Source organism: Zingiber officinale, chromosome 4A (assembly GCF_018446385.1).
Source record: "Zingiber officinale cultivar Zhangliang chromosome 4A, Zo_v1.1, whole genome shotgun sequence".
Taxonomy (NCBI): Eukaryota; Viridiplantae; Streptophyta; class Magnoliopsida; order Zingiberales; family Zingiberaceae; genus Zingiber; species Zingiber officinale.
This window is the reverse complement of record NC_055992.1, coordinates 156,382,571-156,402,597: the sequence shown is the minus strand read 5'-3', so window position 1 is coordinate 156,402,597 and position 20,027 is coordinate 156,382,571. Positions and strand designations below refer to the sequence as shown.

Genomic DNA, 20,027 nt, shown 5'->3' with positions numbered 1-20,027 from the left:
CTTTCCGTTGGACGCCCGCTCCACGACCCGCCCAGTCTTTCACCTGGTTCGCGACATCGGGACTTTCAACCTAGAGTCCCTGACTCTAGGACTTTTGTTTGAAGACCTCGACCTGCCAAGGCTTTCCGCCTAGGGTTACCACCCCCTAGGACCTAAGGTTACCATCTCCTAGGGTTTTCCCTTTGCCTAACCGTGGCTAGGACTTTTCTTCACCTAGGGTTACCACCCCCTAGGACCTAAGGTTACCACCCCCTAGGGTTTTCACTGCCTAACCACAGCTAGGACTTTTGCCTAAGTAAACTTAGGACTTTCCTGAATCTCAATCAACCATATCAGATAACAAAATAGTTTAAGTTTGAACCCTTTGACATAATCAAAACACAGGTTCGATCGTCGGATGCTTCCCGCACCAACATCGTTTATAATTTTTAGCTTTGTCTGGAATATTAGGAACTTTAAAAAGTCATGATATTTCATATTGTAGTGATTGTAAATTGGCAAAAAATTTTGCATTACCTTTTAATAAAAGTTTATCTTTTTCTCCTAATCCTTTTGATCTTGTTCATTCTGATATGTAGGGGTCTTCCTCTGTTACTACAAAAGGGGATCAAGATATTATGTTTCTTTTATTGATGATTGCACTCGCTATACTTGGGTTTATCTTATGAAACATAGATATAATTATCTTATCATTTTCAATAACTTTAAAGCTCTTGTCAAAACTCAACATTCAGTAGTTATCAAGTGTTTTCGTTGTGATTTGGGAGACGAATACACTTCCAATAATATTTCTCATTTACTTGCATCAGAAAGTACTATACATCAAACCTCGTGTTGAGAAACACTTGAACAGAATGGGGTTGCAAAGAGAAAATATAGACATCTTGTTGAGATAACCCGTTCATTCTTATTGTCTACAGATGTTCCTAGTATTTTTGGAGGAGAAGCAGATCTTACTGCTGCTCATGTAATTAATAGGATTCCAACTTCTCACAATTCAGATTTGTCTCTTTTTCAAAAACTATATGGTCATGGTCCTGATTATTCTTCTTTACGTGTTTTTGGTTGTACCTATTTTGTTCTCCGACCACATGTTGAGCGTGATAAGTTGTCCTCTAAGTCTGCCTTGTGTGTCTTCCTTGGTTATGGTGTTGGTCAAAAGGGATATCGTTGTTTTGATCTAGTTAGTAAAAAATTATATGTCTCTCGTCATGTTGTGTTTCTTGAGCATATTCCTTTCTTCTCCATACCTCTTCTATCACATGACATGACTCATGCAGATCTTATTTGTATTGATCCCTTCAATACCGACACCGACGAAGCCTCCCCCACGGCTACTCTTCCACATGATGACTTCACTGAATCTGGTATTCTCGAGACATCTCCTCCACCTCCACCTCCCCCTCCTACGACTGTTCCTTCACCTCCAAAGATTGCGGACAATCCTATTCGCCGGTCTACACGTCCTCGCAAGTCTACTAAACTACCTGATTTTTCTTATTCTTGTTATTCTACTTCCTTTACCTCTTTTGTTCTCTCTATTTATCATCTTTCTGAGCCTTTGGCCTATAGAGAAGCTGTTGGTAATCCTCTTTGGTAGATTGCTATGGACGAGGAATTAACTGCTTTGCATCATACTCATACTTGGGATTTGGTACCTCTGCCACCAGGGAAACGTGTCATTGGTTCTCGTTGGGTCTATAAGATCAAAACTAAATCTGATGGTTCTATTGAACAGTACAAAGCTCATCTTATTGCTAAAGGTTACTCTCAGGAGTATGATATGGATTATGAGGAAACTTTTGTCCATGTTGCTAAAATGACTACTGTTCGTATGTTAATTATTGTTACCTCTATTCGTCAATGGAAGATATCTCAGATGGATATCAAAAATACTTTCTTGAATGGTGATCTTCATGAAGAAGTGTATATGGTGCCTCCTCCTGGAGTTGCTCACCAATCTGGTGAAGTCTACAGGCTTCGTAAAGCTCTATATGGACTCAAACAAGCACTACGTGCTTGGTTTGCCAAGTTCTCCACGGTTGTTACCTCCCTTAGTTTTCATCCCAGTAATCATGATTCAGCTTTATTTGTCAAGTGCACGTGTGCAGGTCGTATACTTTTATTTTTATATGTGGATGATATAATAATTACTAGTGATGATTTTGATGGAATTGAGTCTTTGAAGTTTGAATTAGCTCATTGTTTTCGCTATGAAAGACTTGGGTTTACTGCGCTATTTTCTGGAGATTTAGATCGCCTCTTCACCTAAAGGTTATCTCTTGTCTCAGTCAAAGTACATAGTTGATCTATTTGAGTGTGTGTGTCTCACTGACAACAGGTAGTTGATACTCCCCTTGAGACTAATGATAGGTACTCTCCATCATATGGTTCTCTTTTGCCAGATCCTAACCTCTACCATACAGTTGTGGGAAGCTTGGTTTATCTCACTGTGACTCATCCTGATATTACGTATGTTGTACATGTGGTTAGCCAGTTTGTCACTGCACCCACCTCAGTTTATTGGGTTGTTGTTCTTCGCATTCTTCAGTATCTTCGGGGAACTCAGTTTCAGAGTCTCTTATTCCCTTCTACTTCCTCATTAGAGCTGACCACGGACTTCTGTATTTTTCTTGGAGATTCTCTTATCTTTTGGAAAAGTAAGAAGTAAGATGTTATTTCGAGATCCTCCATAGAAGTTGAGTATCGTGCTATGACTACCACTACTTGTGAAATTGTTTGACTATGTTGGTTGCTTGTAGATATGGAAATTTTTCTTCAGAAATCTACTGCTCTTCATTGTGATAATCAAAGTGTCATTCAGATTGTGCGCAATATAGTTTTTCATGAGAGAATGAGGTATATTGAGATAGATTGTCATTTCACTCGTCATTATCTACAGATTGACACTATCACATTGCCTTTTGTTCCTTCCTCATTGCAAATAGCTGATATATTTACCAAGGCCCATTCCGCTTCGCGCTTTCGATTTTTATCTAACAAACTCTCAATGCTTCTGGTTGTAGTATCGTGAGTTTGAGGGGGGATGTTAGATTATATAATTAAAATTATTTGTTTATAGTCTTGAGGATAATTTAGTCTTTTATCTTTTTAATTTAGGGTTTAGGTTTTCTGATAATTCACTATATAAAACTTTGTACTCTTAACCCTATTTTTTTAGTATTCGTCAATAAAGACGGCTACTTTTTTTTGGCATCAATTTCTACAATTATATCGTACCGAACTTTTCGGTATACAAAATTTTTTAATATAAATGGTAAATATCGATATTATATATACAGTATACTGAAATTTTTAATATTTTTTCCACCCCTATATATATCTTCACCTGCACTAATTGAGCTATTAACTTTGGGGCATCCCAAGTCTTGTTTGTCGACTAGCTAATATTCAAGATCTTACGATCACTATTAACTTTGGGACATCCCAAGTCTTGTTTGTCGACTAGCTTATATTCAAGACCTTACGATCACTAACGACAAGCATTTTGATTGATTGGATAAAGGTTTATAGCTAGTTGACCGACCAAGTGTTGACGGTAAATTGAATGCAAAATTTAGGTCAATAGAATGTTTGTATTCAAGAGTTGTTAGTCAATTAAAGATTAGTAGTTGATTGGAAGGTTATTCCAATCGACTAGATATATAGTAATTGGAGTCCAATGTTCATATTTTGGTGGTTCAATCCATCGAACTTAATCAATCGTAGGTGCCCAAGGAGTCAACAATGATGCTAAAGATATATAAGCTCTCGGACAACTTTGGAGAACAAAGAAATCATTGTTAACCTTGTAATTCTCTTTTGCTTTAGTTAATTAGTGGCCAACAGAATCTAAGAGCTTAGACAAAGACTGAAAGACTTCAACATTTAAGCTTTTGATAATGTATCTCTTTTCTCCTATTTAGAGAGATTAAATATTTATATTGCGAGAAATCTAGACAAAATCAAGCTAGTAACCCTTATTAAATAAGGGTGTCTCACCTGCCTTGAATTTTAAAATAATTTTTTTTTTTATAGTGATAGGTGACTTCTCCCTACAATTCTTATAGTAAACCTGAGAATTGCATTGTTAGACTCCTTAAACATAATCTCTACTTTTTCTAAATCACCACTAAGATCTCCAATAACAAGAACCATATTTATATTATTTCTCAATTAACACTCATTATTCTACAAGCTAGTTATCCATTCAACTCGCCCTCATGGGATGGATATATGATCATTGCATGAAGTCTTACCATCAAGAGATTTAGAAGTTAATTTATGACCGCAAAATACTGTTCAAAGATAAAATCATATGTGATTTATCTGTTACAAATAACTGTGAGATCAATCGTGTGAGACGTTCAATATCAACATATGACTTTTTGCCCCTAGTTGTCCATTCAACTCCTTCGACCATCACCGTCATTAGTTCAAATGGATCTTCAAAAAATCATTTTGGTCAACGACATAATTAGAGGTGGAGGGATTGAACGGGACTTTCGTTGTTGGTCAACCACGGAGTCCCCGTGATAAGTTAAACGATAAAAATCAAGGAGTTGACTCAACTGCCATCCCCATCCACAACACCTTGTTGAGTTGGGAACCCCTGCTGATTGGTCAACTGTCAACCAATCATTGAATGCAAATGAGGCTTTGTGCAACTGGATTGTGTTCCTTTTACTGTCTGCAACTTGTCACGAGTTTGCCGCTTTGATAAAAAAACAAATTACATTTGATATTTTTCTTAAAATTGTAGTGTTTCTTTACTTATTTGGAAACATTTTGGGCTGCATTAATCTGTTGTTATTCTAATTCTCAGAGAATTTTAACAAGAAGTTTAAGTCTATGAATGGTGGTTGATCGTTGGATGAATATTAAGCTTGACTTAAATGAATTTGAAAAAGAATCACCAAATTCAAAACTTTCTAGTCGACTATTGTCCATACTAGCTAAGTCGGATACTTATCCATCGATTCTTTTGGATGATGGCTGATCCTTGGGTGAATACTAAGCTTGAAATTGGAAAATGAAATGCTCATTCACATTGTAAAGCTTTCATGCTGTAGGAGAGCTTGCGAAATGGCTCTCTCTCTCTATATATATATTCTGATAAATGGTTCTGAAGCTATTTAGATATGTGAACATACAAACTTTATCTTTCTTAAAGAACATAATCTTCGATCTTGATAGACTGGGCAACATCATTCTGCTCTGCTTATTTAATGGCTTCAGAGTGAGAATCTACACAAGGAATGGACTCCATCTGCAAGATTTTATTGGAGTGCCAAAACTGGTAGCTAGGAAACTGTTGAAACACACTTACATTGGTTTATCCTCCATATCTTCACTGCTCATTATGCGCCCCGAGCGACCCATCCTACCAAATGATCCCATAGACAAGGCCACGCCCTTGAAGCTACTACTTCCCCCACTAAAATTCCCCGGCCTCTTGGATCTCCTCAGCTTATAGTCAGTGCCCTTCTCCTCCTTGTCTATGGCCTTTGTTTTCGCGACCACTAGTCGAGCAATGTTGCTGCGGCAGAAAGGGCATGTTGGAGAGGGCGTGCACAAGGTTGTGGGGTTGGGTTTGTTGTGACAGCAAAGAGCTAACGTGCAACGAGCACACATCTGATGCCCACAGTCTTGAACTTCAATGGTGCAGACTTGGCTGAAGCAGATGAAACACAGATCCGTATCACTTGCCTGCAAGATCATTCTCCACAGTGAATAAAATAAACAGTCTCCGACATATGTATCCGTCATTTAGCTTTTTGTAAATTTATATAGTTATGATATCAATTATCTTGCTAATTACTAAAACAAACATCTAAACTTGTTCTAGTAAATTGACAATCAAAGATCAAGCGGGCAAAACAAGCTACCTTTTAATGACTGTTTTAATAGAATTTATAGCTAGCAACACTAGTGATTTAAGAGATCTTAATATTACTAGTTGTATTTGCATATACCCCAAAGCAGGGATGAAATCCATATAAACAGCCCGAGACAGCTGAGGTTAACATGCCTTGGTGCGCAAGTATACAATCACCTTTGTCCAAATCACAAGGCTCATCAAGGATTTAGTGCACAATCTGCTTTGTAAGCAAAGTTGAGGTACTTATTCCTCATAAAGGCGTGTTTAGCATTAACTCAATTTTTACGCCTAATCACAATCATGTATTTGTCAATAATACACTATTGTTAATAACTGTCAAAGAAGATAGATATGTTAAACAAGTGAATGAACTGCCAAACTGCCATAAAATCAAAGCTAATAAGATCTATTAGCCAAAAATTCATTATTAATATATGTATTATAAGTAGAAAATCATTACAGTTTCTCCCCTCAAACATATAATAAAGGAAACGTGTAGTACCTCAGAAGCATCATCATCAAATGCTTCTTCCACATTTGCAGGAGATGATAACAATTCTTCTGTTGCATTCAATATCATCTTCTCCCTTTCCTTGTTAGCCTCCATTAGAGCTATTTCTAGAAGAGCCTTTGCATCCGGATCAAGTTCGTTGATGCACTTCAATGGAGAAGGCCAAACCAGAGGTTCTGCTGCAGATGGATTTAACAAAGCTGCACAAGCTCCATGGTTGTGCTTTATAGCTACAGAATATGGTATTAGCCTGTGGTAAACAGATCAGGATATGACTGACAGTAAAAGAAAGGCAAAATTGTCTCAAAAATCATATACCACTAATAACGGAAGATACGCTTTAACAAAGAAATTTTGAATTAGTTTGTAGCTAGATAGATAGCTAGAACATTAAGAGAGAAGAAATTTCTTAAATTTACTTCCTGATGTACGAGAATTAATTCATTATAATTCATCTCGATTTGAAAGACGGCTAAGATAAAAGAGGCTAAATGCTGCCTGAAAAATTCCAGAATAGACAATGCATGATTGTTTGGAACATAATCACCAAATTTGCCAATTGTAAATTTCTTCAAGTGTATTGACAATTTGAAGATGTAAAATATCCCCACCCAGATGAATCCCTCTGGAGCCGATCAGCGCCCCATGCAAGCAACTCACGAACACAATCCAAACTTCCTCCACGAGCAGCCAAATGTAGAGGTGTTCTCCCAGGATGACTGAAAGATGGATTTTGAGCTCAAAACACAAAATTCACACACAAAGATAATGGCAAGTGATCAAGTATATAAATCAATCAAAATACCCATATCCCCCAGTGGAAGCGCAAACAAGAGCCCCGTTGTCTAAGAGTACATGGACACAGTCAGTCCGTCTTCGCCATGCTGCAAGATGTAGAGGTGTCGCCCCACTTTCATCCCCAACATTTACAAATCGGGCAAATCCCCTAAAGATTGTTTGCCAAAAAGAAGATTGCAAAGCTAAGTAATCCAAACAATACCAAGGATCATCAATCAAAATGAATCGAGGTTCTTGAGAAAAAGTCACCAAGAATCTGCAACGGCAGTGGATTGGGCTGCCGAGAGAATGGCTTCCAGACAATTTGAATGGCCATAGTAGGCAGCATGATGTAGGCAAGTTCTTCCCTTTAACGAATCGAACATCAGAATCTAACCACAAAGAACTGAAACATCGTCATCCTTCCATTACAAGTAAAAAAAAAAAAAAAAAAATCAGAGCGAACATATGAACCAAAAAGTGGGGCAACAAATGCGATCATTACTCACATTTGCGCCAGCCTCAAGCAGCTTTTGCACGCAAGCTATCTTCCCATGAATCGCAGCCAGCATCAGTGGAGTCTAAAATTTACATACAGATCTAGTATAAATAATATATTGCTGTCCAAAAAACTGGAAACGCCCTAAAAGGCCGTATCTTTTATTTTTTAAATAAAAAAAAAATTAAAAAAAACTCAGGACCTGTTTGTGCCGATTAACTATATCAGGATTGGAAGACTTCTCCAGGATCATCGACAAGATCTGCAAAGTAAGTTTTCCAAACACCTTGAAGGATCCCTCAAAACACACAGCTTACACGAAAAAGAAGAATGTTCCGGAGCACCTGCACATGACCACTAGCGGCGGCGATGTGGAGAGCGGAAAGGCGATCGAAGAAGATCTCGCGGAGGAGCAAGGAGGGATCTTGTCGGACGGCGGTGCGCACTGACTCCAAGCGGCCTGCTCGGACTGAAGCGAAGAAGTCACGGTCGCGGGTCGATCCAGCGCAGCTCAGCGCGTGGCCCATCTCTCAGTCGCCCTACCCACCCCTCTCTCTGAGTTCCGACGGCGGAAGCGGAGCGAGAGCGGAGGAAAACGAGAGAGGGCGCGAGGCGGAGAGGACTGAATCCGTGAAGGTCAAATCTTAAATAAAGTAAATGGGCCACTCGACTTTCATTTAATGTTCAAAGCAGGCAGGTTCCGGCATCACATGAGCTTCCATTTAGTAAAAATAATTTTTACGTCAGCTATTTAGAAAATTAACCGGATAATAAAAATTACATATTACTGTGAGAGAGAGAAACAATAAAAATAAAATAAAATACAGAAGAAAATAAAAAAATAAAGATCCTGAAAATTTTAGGACTAAAATGTACATAAAAAAATAATCATCCAAATTTAATAAAATAAATAATTTATCTTAAATTTTAGGAATATCATAGATAAACGTATGAATACTCTAATGGATAATTAAAGAATTTAAATTTGAGTATATAAGAGATTTTTTCTTTGAAGTAGCGACTAGTAAATTATTATAATAAACTCTTTTTTTATAAAAAATTAATTTAATATCATACTTAATATTAGTCAAAAAAATATATAAAAAATTATTGAAAAAAAATTCTTAATAATACGTCTATTACAGTTGAGTTTCGAACTCTAAATTTTTTATTGATTAATGAGAAAAATTTCTAATAATGCGTCGCAGTTGAGTCTCGAACTCTAGATTTCTGGTTGATTAATGAGAAAAAATCTCAATAATATTCTGTTATTAAGTCTTGAACTGTAAATCTTGACCCTCGGGGCTATGGTGCAGTGGTAGGGTATCTAGATTGTCACTCAGGCACCCGCCCCAGTTATAACGAATTTGTAAGAATTTTTCTTCCAAATGAGGCACACAACTAAAAGATATCGAGTTCCTGCGCTACTCACTGCGAGTGCTTCCCGATTTATCCTGATGGTCGATGGGAAACTTTCGTGGGACCGGACCGATCACATTCACCCATGCTCAACATTACCCGATCCGATTAATCATTTTTTAACTGTAAATCCTTTATTGATGTGTCTTTGAAAATTATTAATAAATTAAAATTGTTTTAGATATGAAAAAAAAAAATTAACATAATTTAATTTTATACTTTATTAAATTAATTGAGACTTAATTATTAAAATTTTAGATAATAGAAAAAATAATTAACTAGGAGTAACATGAACACATAAGTCTTGGACCACTTTTTTGTGGTTCATGGGAGGTGCCACTCGTATTTGTGGTCAGATCGTAACCGTGATCCGACCATAAATTGTTGTGATCCGGTCTCCGATGGTGGATAAGTGGTCAAGTTATTGGGCGTCGAGTGAAGATGTCCTCTGGACGGCCTCCGGTCGCCTGCTCCAAGTAAAAATTATAATTTGATGGAGACAATAAACTCAAGAAGAGATTACAATCATTTACGATCGGATCATGATCATAATCTGATCACAAATATAATTACATATCTCCTGGACCATGCCTAGAGTAACATGATGATCTTAACGAAAGAACTCCAGATAATAAATAACTTACGAGTTACGAAGGTTGGTAGTACTTTTGATTTATTCAGTCACCGACTAGAATGTGGTTGGGACGAACGAACCGTTATCACCCACGATTTAAAAAAAAAAAACAAAAAAGCCATTTCAGATCTGCTCACCGACAATCATCTTACCGCATTGTAGGATCCACTAAACCCAACCACAAATCTGTCATTTCAAGTAATCTCATTCGGGAAAAAAATTAAATAATTATTTAAATCATAAAAAACCTTTTTTAAATAAAAAAATAAAAGCCGCTTTATACTTTTATTCCTGTCTTATTATAGCAACTACTTTACTACAATATATTAAAATAAATTATTTTCTTTTTTAATTCAAAACTACAAATATATATGCCGCCTCATACTTTTATTCTTGCCTTATTATAGCAACTATTTTACTACAATATATTAAAATAAATTATTTTCTTTTTTAATTCAAAACTATATATATATAAGTTTTTTTAACAACTTAATTAAAAATATTTAAATTTGATAAAATTATTTTAATTTTATTAAAATCATTTTAAAATTATTATAATAACTATTTAATTGCATCTACTATAATAGTATAGTAATTATTTAATAATTGTTGAACTAGTGTAATAGTTATTATAATATTATAATAGCTATTTAATAATTGCTAAATTATTGTACTAACTATTAAATAGCTATTATGATAGTTTTAAAATTATTTTTGACTAAGTTAAAGTAATTTTGATTAAATTTGAGTACTTTTGACTAAATTGATATAAAAATAATTGTATAGTAGCTGGTAACTAATTGCTATAATATAAATATTTTTGATATAAGAAATATAATGTACTTGAAAAAAACATCTTTTTAATGATTCTTTTTTCCTTTTTAAAAAAAAAAGAATTAGGTTTAGCTGCTCAAGTCAATCAACTACACATGGACCACAACTTAGCTCTTTTCGGATAGGTCGATCACACCCACTTGACAAACTAAGATGGACATGGTGGCCTATTGACGCCATTGTAGAAGAGGCATAAGATATTTTTAGGTGGAAGAGAAGAACAGAATATCCTTTCAAATGAGCATGATGCAACTAAACTAAAATGAAATTTGTGGCATCACTATTTTATCAAATTGACAATGTATCAAATGGCACAAGATGTTTTATAATTTACTTATTTATGTATTATTTTATCCTCCTTGCTATTTAAAATATTTTATTTTAGTCATCATACTTTATAAAATAAAAATAAAATACCATGCTTCCATCAACACTAATAAAAATAACATTTGTTCATGCACAACACAAACCACAAACCGGATGAAAGGTTCAAAAGTTAAAATTATAAGTTTATTTTATATTTACTTGTAAAACTATGCAACATAAATTATATATATATATATATATATATATATATATATATATATATATATATATATATATATATATATATATATATATATACTTTTCAATATTTTTCTTAGCTCCTAAAATAAATTCAAATAAAAAACATTCATGTTATATAGCAATTAGAAGTAAATTCAGAATTTGGTTCCTCAATTAACTTAATAGAGATCGGCATACATTCCTTAACTAAGATTTTAATATAACTCATTAGTAGCTTTTTGTTTACTTAATGTAACGGTACCGTTCATCCAAAAATCTCTTCGGAGGTTTCTGATAAGGGATCGTTTCGATGGTGATGTCGGTCACTATAAAAAATTTACCTATACAATTTTTTTTACAACCGAACCAGGGGTGCTCTGGTTATGACGTTGTACCCTTTGATTGAGGTGTCAGGTTCGAGCACCCCCTGCGCAGGCTCTTATCAATTAAGTGGTACCGTTCATTCAAAAATCCCTTCGGGGGTTTCTGATAAGGGGTCGTTTAGGCGGTGGTGTCGGTCACTATAAAAAGTTTACCCATACAGTTTTGTCCCCTCGGATGGGTCTAGTGGCTAGCGCATGAGGTGTTGCTACAATGAGATTTGGGGTTCGAATCTCGGCAAAGTCGAGGTAAATACCTCCCTTATGTGCTAGTCACTATTCCAAAGGCTAATAGCCGCCCCGTGATTTACCTCCTCCGTGTTAACCTTGGGACGGATTGGCGGGGACGCTGGAAGCGAGCGTATTCGCCTTTTGCCATAATGATTAGGAAACATTATGTCCCCTTGGGACACTGTGATGGTTAAAACATGGGGTATTACCATATAAGATTTTGAGGTTGAAACTTAGCATGTCCAAGTATACTTTCCCTCGTACGTTGACCACCTACACTAATGACTAGTAGTTACCTATGATTTACCTCTACCTCTTCTGTGTTAACTTAGGGACGGATCGACAGGAGCTCTAAGGACAAGCAGTGTTGGTATGTGTGCGAAATATATCATCCTTTGCAACATTAATAGATAAACTTGCAATTGTGCTATTTGACTTGTGAAATAGACGATTGTATGCACACGAATTATTGGTGATGTGATTGATCATAGAAGATGTCACATGTCATCTAAGGGTCAATGTAACAAGTGGCATGTCAGTTAGAGTCAAAGTCGGTGAAGGAAGATGTACCGCTCGGGGGACGATCAAGTCAATCGGGAACGGGAACTCACTCACCTGGCCCTCTCGGTCCCTGAACCTTCCCGAGCAAGAACGGGAACTCACTTGCTTGGGCAACCCTCCGGGATACCACTCGGGTACACTTTATAGGTCATGACAAACATCTCATATTAAATGGCCATCATAGGTACATGCATGGAAAATAGGAACCCTCATAAGAATTTACTTCAATTAGGATGTTCTCATCAATGAGGTTGTATTAAAAGTTGGAGGAAGAAAAAACGAAGATCTTGTGTAATTCATGTATCAATCATTAGTTCATTAACTCCATTGTAATAAATATAATCTCATTAAATGAGAAGGAAAATGGAAAGTACAGGAAAAATGTATAAAAGGATAGTAATAAGAAAATAAAAAGGGATCCAAAATTGAGGAATACTGAGTCTACTCTTTGTGTTTTGTTGTTCTTTTTCCTCTCCACTATTACTTATTCATGTATTGCTATAGTCGTGTCAACTTCTTGCTAGCGCATCGGCGAAGTCATTCTTGAGCTTCTCGAAGTAAGATCAAATTGACGCCGTCTATGAGAATTATATTCACTTGAACTGAGCCTCATGGGTGATGGGAGGCACTGACAATATTACTCTGACGCGGAGTTAGCAAAGATTATATCAAATGTTGTGAAAGATGTCTTAAAGCAACATCAAGTAAATCAAGTATGACAATAGCAAGCAAGTTAAGAGCAACCACCTCCGACGACAATATGACAAAAGCCAGTTCACCACCCCTCCCATGGAGTCTTGCCTGCTGGGTAGCTGGAACATTCCCATCTATCTTAACCCACGGTGATCTGAGGCACACTGGAGGCATGGGGCATCCTCCGGTCGAGAATGTTGAGCAGGCCCAGTCGGCTAAATTGTCTGATGGGAATATTTCTCCTCGCGACCCCGCTCGGCAATAGTTGCTACAAAAGAACAAAGCAGGAACTATGGTGGTTTCTTCGTTCAGTACGAGGATTTTTGAAGATCCATTGTCTCGCCATTATAGGCCACCAACTAGGAGGAATATAATGGCTCAGCCTATCCTGAAGATCATATCTACAAATTTGAATATATGACAATGCTACATCAACACTTAGAAGGAATAAAGTGTAGACTATTCCTAACTACACTATCAGGACCTGCACAAATATAGTTCTCCCTGCTTCCTGCGAACGATTTATTCTTCGAGGAATTTAGGATTGTATTCTTACACCACTGCAGAAGTAGTAGGAGGTATCACAATACATCTATCAACCTATTTGCCTTAAAAACATAAGCCAAAGGAAGCACTAAAGGATTATATTCAAAGATGTAATAGAACGACGCAAAATGTTCCATTAGCCACATCTAAAATACTGATGAACGTCTTCTCGCAGGGCCTTTTGGGGGGGAGGGGGGGGAGGGGAGGAATTTTTCAGATCTCTTGTAAGAAAGCCTGCAATCAATTTTGATGAACTGCTTGACCACTCGGTTAAGTATGTAAACATGAAGGAAGTTCAATTAACTCGAAAAAAAGATCCTAGTATGCCGAGTCACCATGATGTTCAGCTTGAGCGGAAAGCGCCTCCTCCTCCGTTGAAGACTAAAGAGGTTTACTCGCACAAACCGAAGGATCATCAAGTCGAAGGAGAAGTTCAGAATGTGGAGACAGCTCCTCTAGCTTCGAATTGGGGGTCACAACAACCTCCTAGGCAAGTATGCTTATGCACTTATCACCAGTGTCGGATCCATGCCACTAAAGGCTGCTACACGCATAGGAATCAGTAAAAACGAGTTGTCGCTTGGACATGGCAAAGGAAGGAGCCCTATAATTCCTCCTAGTCTACTCAACCTAGCTGGAGTGGTACTCAACCTATCTCGGGTGGTAGCTGATCTGTACAGAAGGACCAACCAGAGCAGGATCCACTGAACCAATCGGGAGAGCTTTCCCCATCTTCAGGAAAAGAGGAAAGGAGGAGGCAAAAAAATGGAAAAGCAGTAGCTCGAGAACCTGCAAAGGGTCTTATTGGGATCATCTCGGGTGGACCGGCGGATGGTGATTCAAACCTAGCTATGAAAACTCACGCTCGATGGTTAGAGGTCCATGCGATGAGAACTAGTCGCGACCGGAGAGTCAGCCCTTCTATCAACTTTGGATCGAAAGATCTAGAGGGAGTCGAGACACCGCACGAAGATGCTATGGTAATAGAAGCTTTAATTGCAAATTATACTATAATAAGTTTCGTGAATATCATCTTCAAGAAGGCTATGGAACATATACAAATTGATGATAAAGAATTGCTACCGTTGAACACACCATTGATCGGATTCATAGGACATCATGTACGATCGCTCGGGATGATTTCTCTTTCCGTATCGCTAGGTGACGCCTCCCGGGATTTGAAAAGAACAAGATGAATGAACATCGTTTATGGTGGTGGACATTACTTCCTCATACAACATTATCCTAAGGAGATCAGCACTGAATGCCTTCTGGGCAGTAGTTTCAACTTATCATCAGAAAATCAAGTTCTCGATCGATGATTTGGTAGGAGAGGTAAAAGGTGACCAGTTGACATCTCAAAAATATTATATGGATGTGATTTGTCTCGAGTCACAAAAACCTCAGAAAACCATGAAAACTCTACAAATTGTCTAGGAGTTTTCTCTACCCCTACCGGATAGAGAGGAGAAGTCACACCGACCAAAGGAAGATGAGCTAGAAGAGATTTGCATTCATCTCGACTGAGAAGATGACGTCACAAGAATCTCCACCGAGCTGGATTAAAATAACAATTGCTAGGCTGCCTGAGAGAGAACTATGGCATCTTCACTTGGTCGCCAAAAGAGGTCAAGAGTGTTTCCCCCTATCTAATGGTGCACAAGTTGAATATCTTGTCAGATTCACGGTCAGTGAAACAAAAGAGAAGACACTTTAGTGCCAAGCAAAATTAAATTAGCCAAGCAGAAGTGGACTAGGTATTAGAGGCAGGATACATAAATGAGGTGCAATTTTCTTCATGGCTTGCCAATGTAGTATTAGTACCAAAATCGAGCGGAAAGTGGAGAGTGTGTATTAACTTTCAAGACCTCAATCAATTGTGCCGAAAGGATTATTATTCTCTTTCTCGTCTAGGCCAAATGGTGGATTCCACCTTGGGATACGAGTATATATATGTTGGATGCCTTTCAGGGATATCATCAAGTCCCATTAACTCTCAAAGATCAAGAAAAGGTGAGTTTCGTCACTGCTGACGGAACATTTTATTATACCATGATGTCATTTGGTCTTAAGAATGCAAAAGTCACATATCAAAGGATGATGGATCAGATATTCAAACACCAAATGGGGAGAAATCTAGAAGTCTATTTGGATGACATACTGATAAAAATTATCCAAGGCAAAGACTTAATTACGGGCATCCAAGAAACCTGCGATACTTTGAGAAGGCACGAACTCAAGTTAAATCCTAAAAAGTGTATCTTCGGAGTGAAGAGTGAACGTTCTCTGGGGTACATGGTGACTAAACGAGTGATCAAGGCTAATCCTGACAAGGTGGAATCTTTACAATGTATGGCTCCTCCTCAGAATCTTCAGGAGACTCAAAGATTATTAAGCTAAATAACTGCTCTATCAAGGTTTATTTTCCGAAAGGCTGATCGGGGTCTTGCCTTTTTCAAAATCTTTCGTAGGGTTGCAAAATTTGAGTGGAATGTCAAATGTGATCAAGCCTCCAACGAGCTCAAGGAATATCTTGCTGGATTGCCTATATTATCCAAACTAGTGACAGGAGAGATATTATTGCTATATTTATCTACGATTGAGCTAGCAGTCAGCTCAGTCTTGTTAGGGAGGAAGGTGTTGGTGCAGTTGGTACCAATGATCAAACTTAAGTTTTGATGAATAGCAAGTGGATTAAAGTTAAATGTTTTGTTGTTCTAACCTTGTTACCAAGTGCGCATGATTGACTAACTTAACGGGTCAAGAGAACCAGACACCAGCTACGAAGTCTAGTCGGGATGTGTGATTCCTGATTAGCAAAGTCCATATGTTAGATTTTGGCAGGAGGTCGGGGTGTTTGATTCCCAATGGATTGAAGTCCGGATGTGCAATTCTGACAGTATGTTGGGATGTTCGATTCCCGATTGACGAAGTTTGGATGCATGATTCTGGCAGGAAGACTTGGTGGGTCAAATTGGACGTCAAAGAGGTAATTTAACATTTGATAAGTGGAGATAAGTTACTGGAGGAAAGTAACTCAGTAAGGACGTATTCCATTTGAGGGGAAAGTAGGTATCAGTCCAGTCTAGGACTATTTGAAAACCTAAACTGAGATTATGACTAGATCCTGATCTTAGTGAGACATGATCTAACTCATAAATCAATATAAATTATTCATGTATATATTTTTCTAATTTTATGTTGTAGAGACAAACATAGACCTTTGAATTCTGCATGCATGGCAACTGAAAGAGATTGATTCTGAGTTCGCAATCAGAAGATATAGTCTCCGGAAGATTGCTGTGTCAAACCAGCATATTGGAGGCGCCTCACATGCTTCTGTAAGCACCTTGAGCTTGCTAAAAGGCGCCTTGAAGAGCTTTGAAGGCGTCTTCCAAAGGATAAAAACTGAAAGTTACATATTTTATCATCATCAAATATAGGGGCATAAAATTTACTTGTGGAGGCACCTCAGAGGAGGCTGAAGATGCCTTCCACATCCTATATAAGCCCTGTTCGAGCAGCATTCAAGACACAACTCATTCACAACTTTTGCAAGCGATCTTTTGATTTCCTGGCTGCTCTAACTTCGTCCTCTTGCTGTGCTACGACACTGCTATGCCCTACTACTGTAGATAAGCCATCTGGCACCGAGCTCGATCCGACAATCTTCACGTGTTGGGTAACGAAAGTATTGTTAATTGTTTAATTACTGCATTAAGGAAAGTATTGGTTGTTACACTTGTCCTTTTGATTTTATTATACTTAATTCCCTATTTTGGTGATTCGAAAAAAGATTATCTTCTTACTTAGTTTTTCCATTGATACGGTCCGAGAGATCGTGGGTCATGGAATAGGAGTTGTCGAAAGCTCTGAACCAAGTAATTGATCAAGTTTTCTATTTTATCTTCATACTTAGTTTTTCCACTACATATTTGTCTTTATAAAATTGAAAAGAAAAAAGTTTTTAAAACCTCATGATTCACCCTCTCTCACGTGTATAACAATCCAACAGAAGGTACCATTCAATGCCCCATATATTTTCATAGTCATTTATTGACAAATACAGAAATAAGACATTCCCTACTAGAGAAGTTGGCATTGGGGTTGGTCTTAATAGCTCAAGGATTAACGCCATATTTTCTAGCTCATCCTATCATTGTTCTCACAAATAGCCAGCTTGGTCGAATCCTTATTAACCCTGAAATCTTTGGGTGGCTTGTTAAATGGACAACTGAGCTGAAAGAATATGACATTCAATATTAACCTTGCACCACAATTAAGGCTCGAGCTCTGGCAGACTTTATGTGGAAAGTATCTAGTCCAGATGATGAAGAGACCTGGAAGGTGTATGTGGATAGTTCTTCCAACTAGCTGGCGGAGTAGGAGTTTTAATAATTTCACATCGGGGAGAAGTTATACAATTAGAGATTCGGTTTAACTTTTGAGCATCTAATAATAAGGTTGAGTATGAAGCTCTGTTGTTTGGTCTCCATGCAGCAAAGAGAGTGGGAGCTACTCAGGTAATTATATATTCTGACTCACAACTCATGGCACAACAGGTGGGCGGTGCTTTCAAAGTTTGGACTAAACGGTTGAAAATATATGTGGAGGCGCTTGAGTAGTTGAAGAGTAACTTCCAAGAAGTGAGCCTTCAAAAGATATTCCGAGCAGAAAATATGAAAGCAGATGAACTAGTAAAGATGGCAAGTGTCTTGGCCTCTTGGACATTAGATTACCCGAGCCCATAGACTTTAGATGCAGCTTAAATAGGCAATACCGAGCGGGAGGAAGATTGGTGAATTTATATGATTTCTATCCTCCAGAGCGAAATATTACCGGCCGATTCAAAAAAAGCCCGACTATTTAAAAGAAGATGCTCGGTTTATCCTAATCAGGGAAAAATTATATCGTCGAGCCTTTGCTCGTCCTTTACTCAAATGCCTTGGACCCGATGACACTGATTATGTCATCAGGGAAATTCATGAAAGCATTTGTGAAAATCATATAGGAGGAAGATCGATGGCTCGAAAGGTGTTGTTAACTGGACACTATTGGCCTACATTGTTGGTGGACATCTCTAAATTCGTAGCTTCTTGTGAACGCTGCCAGAAGCATCAACCCCTATCACATCACCCTACTAAACAGCTCAAAACCTCTACTGTGTCATATCCGTTTGATCAATGGGGAATGGACATAGTAGGTCCTTTCTCGATTGGTCTGAAACAGAAGAAATTTCTATTGGTTATAGTTAACTATTTTTTCAAATGGGTAGAAGCGGAAGCTCTTACTCTGACCACAGAAGACACAGTTATAAAATTCCTATGGCAAAGCATTATCTGTTGATATGGAATTCCTCACAAAATAGTATCTGATAACGGTCGACAATTTCAAAGACGCAAACTGCGAGACTAGTGTAAGGGACTTGGTGTCCAATAAGTTTTCACCCCTATAACTTATCCTCATAGCAATGGACAAGCAGAATTGTCAACTGGGAAATTATCTGAGGTCTCAAGATTAAACTATACCATGTGAAGGGCAGTTAGGTTGAAGAACTACCTAGTATCTTGTGGGCTTATCGATCTGTTGCAAGAGAAAGCATTGGTGAAACTGCCTTTCATTTTATTTATGGGGCGGCGGTGGTGGTACCGGTCAAGATGGGTGAAGGGTTAGTTCGACAACAAAATTATGATGAAGAGGAGGAAAATGCCAAACATCACCTCATTGACCTCGACTTGGCGACAAAGGTGAGAGAAAAAGCTACCGCTCGGCTTATCGCATACAAGCAAAGAATGAAGTAGCCGTATGACAAAAAGATAATTTCTCATTCATTTTAAGTGGGAGACCTGGTATGACGAAAAGTCAAGTCGATCGGGAATGTCAACAAACTTGACGCTCAATGGGGAGGCCTTTATTGGGTGATCACCAAGTTAAATACAAGGAGTTATTATTTGGAAGAACTGAATGTGAAACAATTACCTTAACCCTAGAGTGCCAATCATTTACGACCCTACATGAGTCAATGAAGCTTTAATCCTTCACTATTTTTGTAATGTATGTGCTGTCGTTTTCCAATAAAGTTAGCTTGTTTTGTTGCAAAACAAAGTCATCCTCCTTAAAGAGAGGATTTAACCTTCTCGAGTAAAAGCTAACCAAAGTCATCTTTCTTAAAAAGAGGATTCAACATTCCCAATTCCCAAATGGAAGCTAATCAAAGTCATTGTCCTTAAGGAGAGGGTTCAACCTTCCAGAGCGAAAGCTAATCAGAGTCATCCTTAAAGAGAGGGTTCAACCTTCCCGATTCCCGAGCGGAAGCTAACTAAATTCATCTTCTTTACAGAGAGGGTTCAACCTTCCCGATTCCCGAGCGGAAGCTAACTAAAGTCATCTTCTTTACAGAGAGGGTTCAACTTTCCCGAGTAGAAACTAACAAGAGTCATCCTCCTTAAGGAGAGGGTTCAACCTTCTCGAATAAAAGCTAACCAAAGTCATCATCCTTAAAGAGAGGATTCAAG

General features: G+C 37.8%; 1 protein-coding gene across 1 annotated transcript; it reads right to left on the bottom strand.

Annotated features, from left to right (window-relative positions):
- Nucleotides 1–5,002: 5,002 nt before the first annotated feature.
- LOC121971822 (E3 ubiquitin-protein ligase XB3-like) lies at nucleotides 5,003–8,320 on the bottom strand. Its single transcript, XM_042523276.1, has 8 exons — nucleotides 8,013–8,320; nucleotides 7,871–7,930; nucleotides 7,679–7,750; nucleotides 7,440–7,561; nucleotides 7,198–7,338; nucleotides 7,004–7,111; nucleotides 6,384–6,642; nucleotides 5,003–5,709 (listed from the first exon to the last, which is right to left on the bottom strand). Exons 1-8 carry the CDS (start codon nucleotides 8,193–8,195, stop codon nucleotides 5,326–5,328), a joined length of 1,329 nt encoding a protein of 442 aa, XP_042379210.1. The 5' UTR covers nucleotides 8,196–8,320; the 3' UTR covers nucleotides 5,003–5,325.
- Nucleotides 8,321–20,027: the final 11,707 nt, after the last annotated feature.

Coding starts and splice junctions, on each gene's coding strand:
- LOC121971822 (XM_042523276.1), bottom strand. CDS start 8,195: ATGGGCCACGCGCTGAGCTGCGCTGGATCGACCCGCGACCGTGACTTC. Junction 7,112..7,197: donor GCTTCCACTGGGGGATATGG/GTATTTTGATTG, acceptor TCCATCTTTCAG/TCATCCTGGGAGAACACCTC. Junction 6,643..7,003: donor CTCCAGAGGGATTCATCTGG/GTGGGGATATTT, acceptor TGTTTACCACAG/GCTAATACCATATTCTGTAG.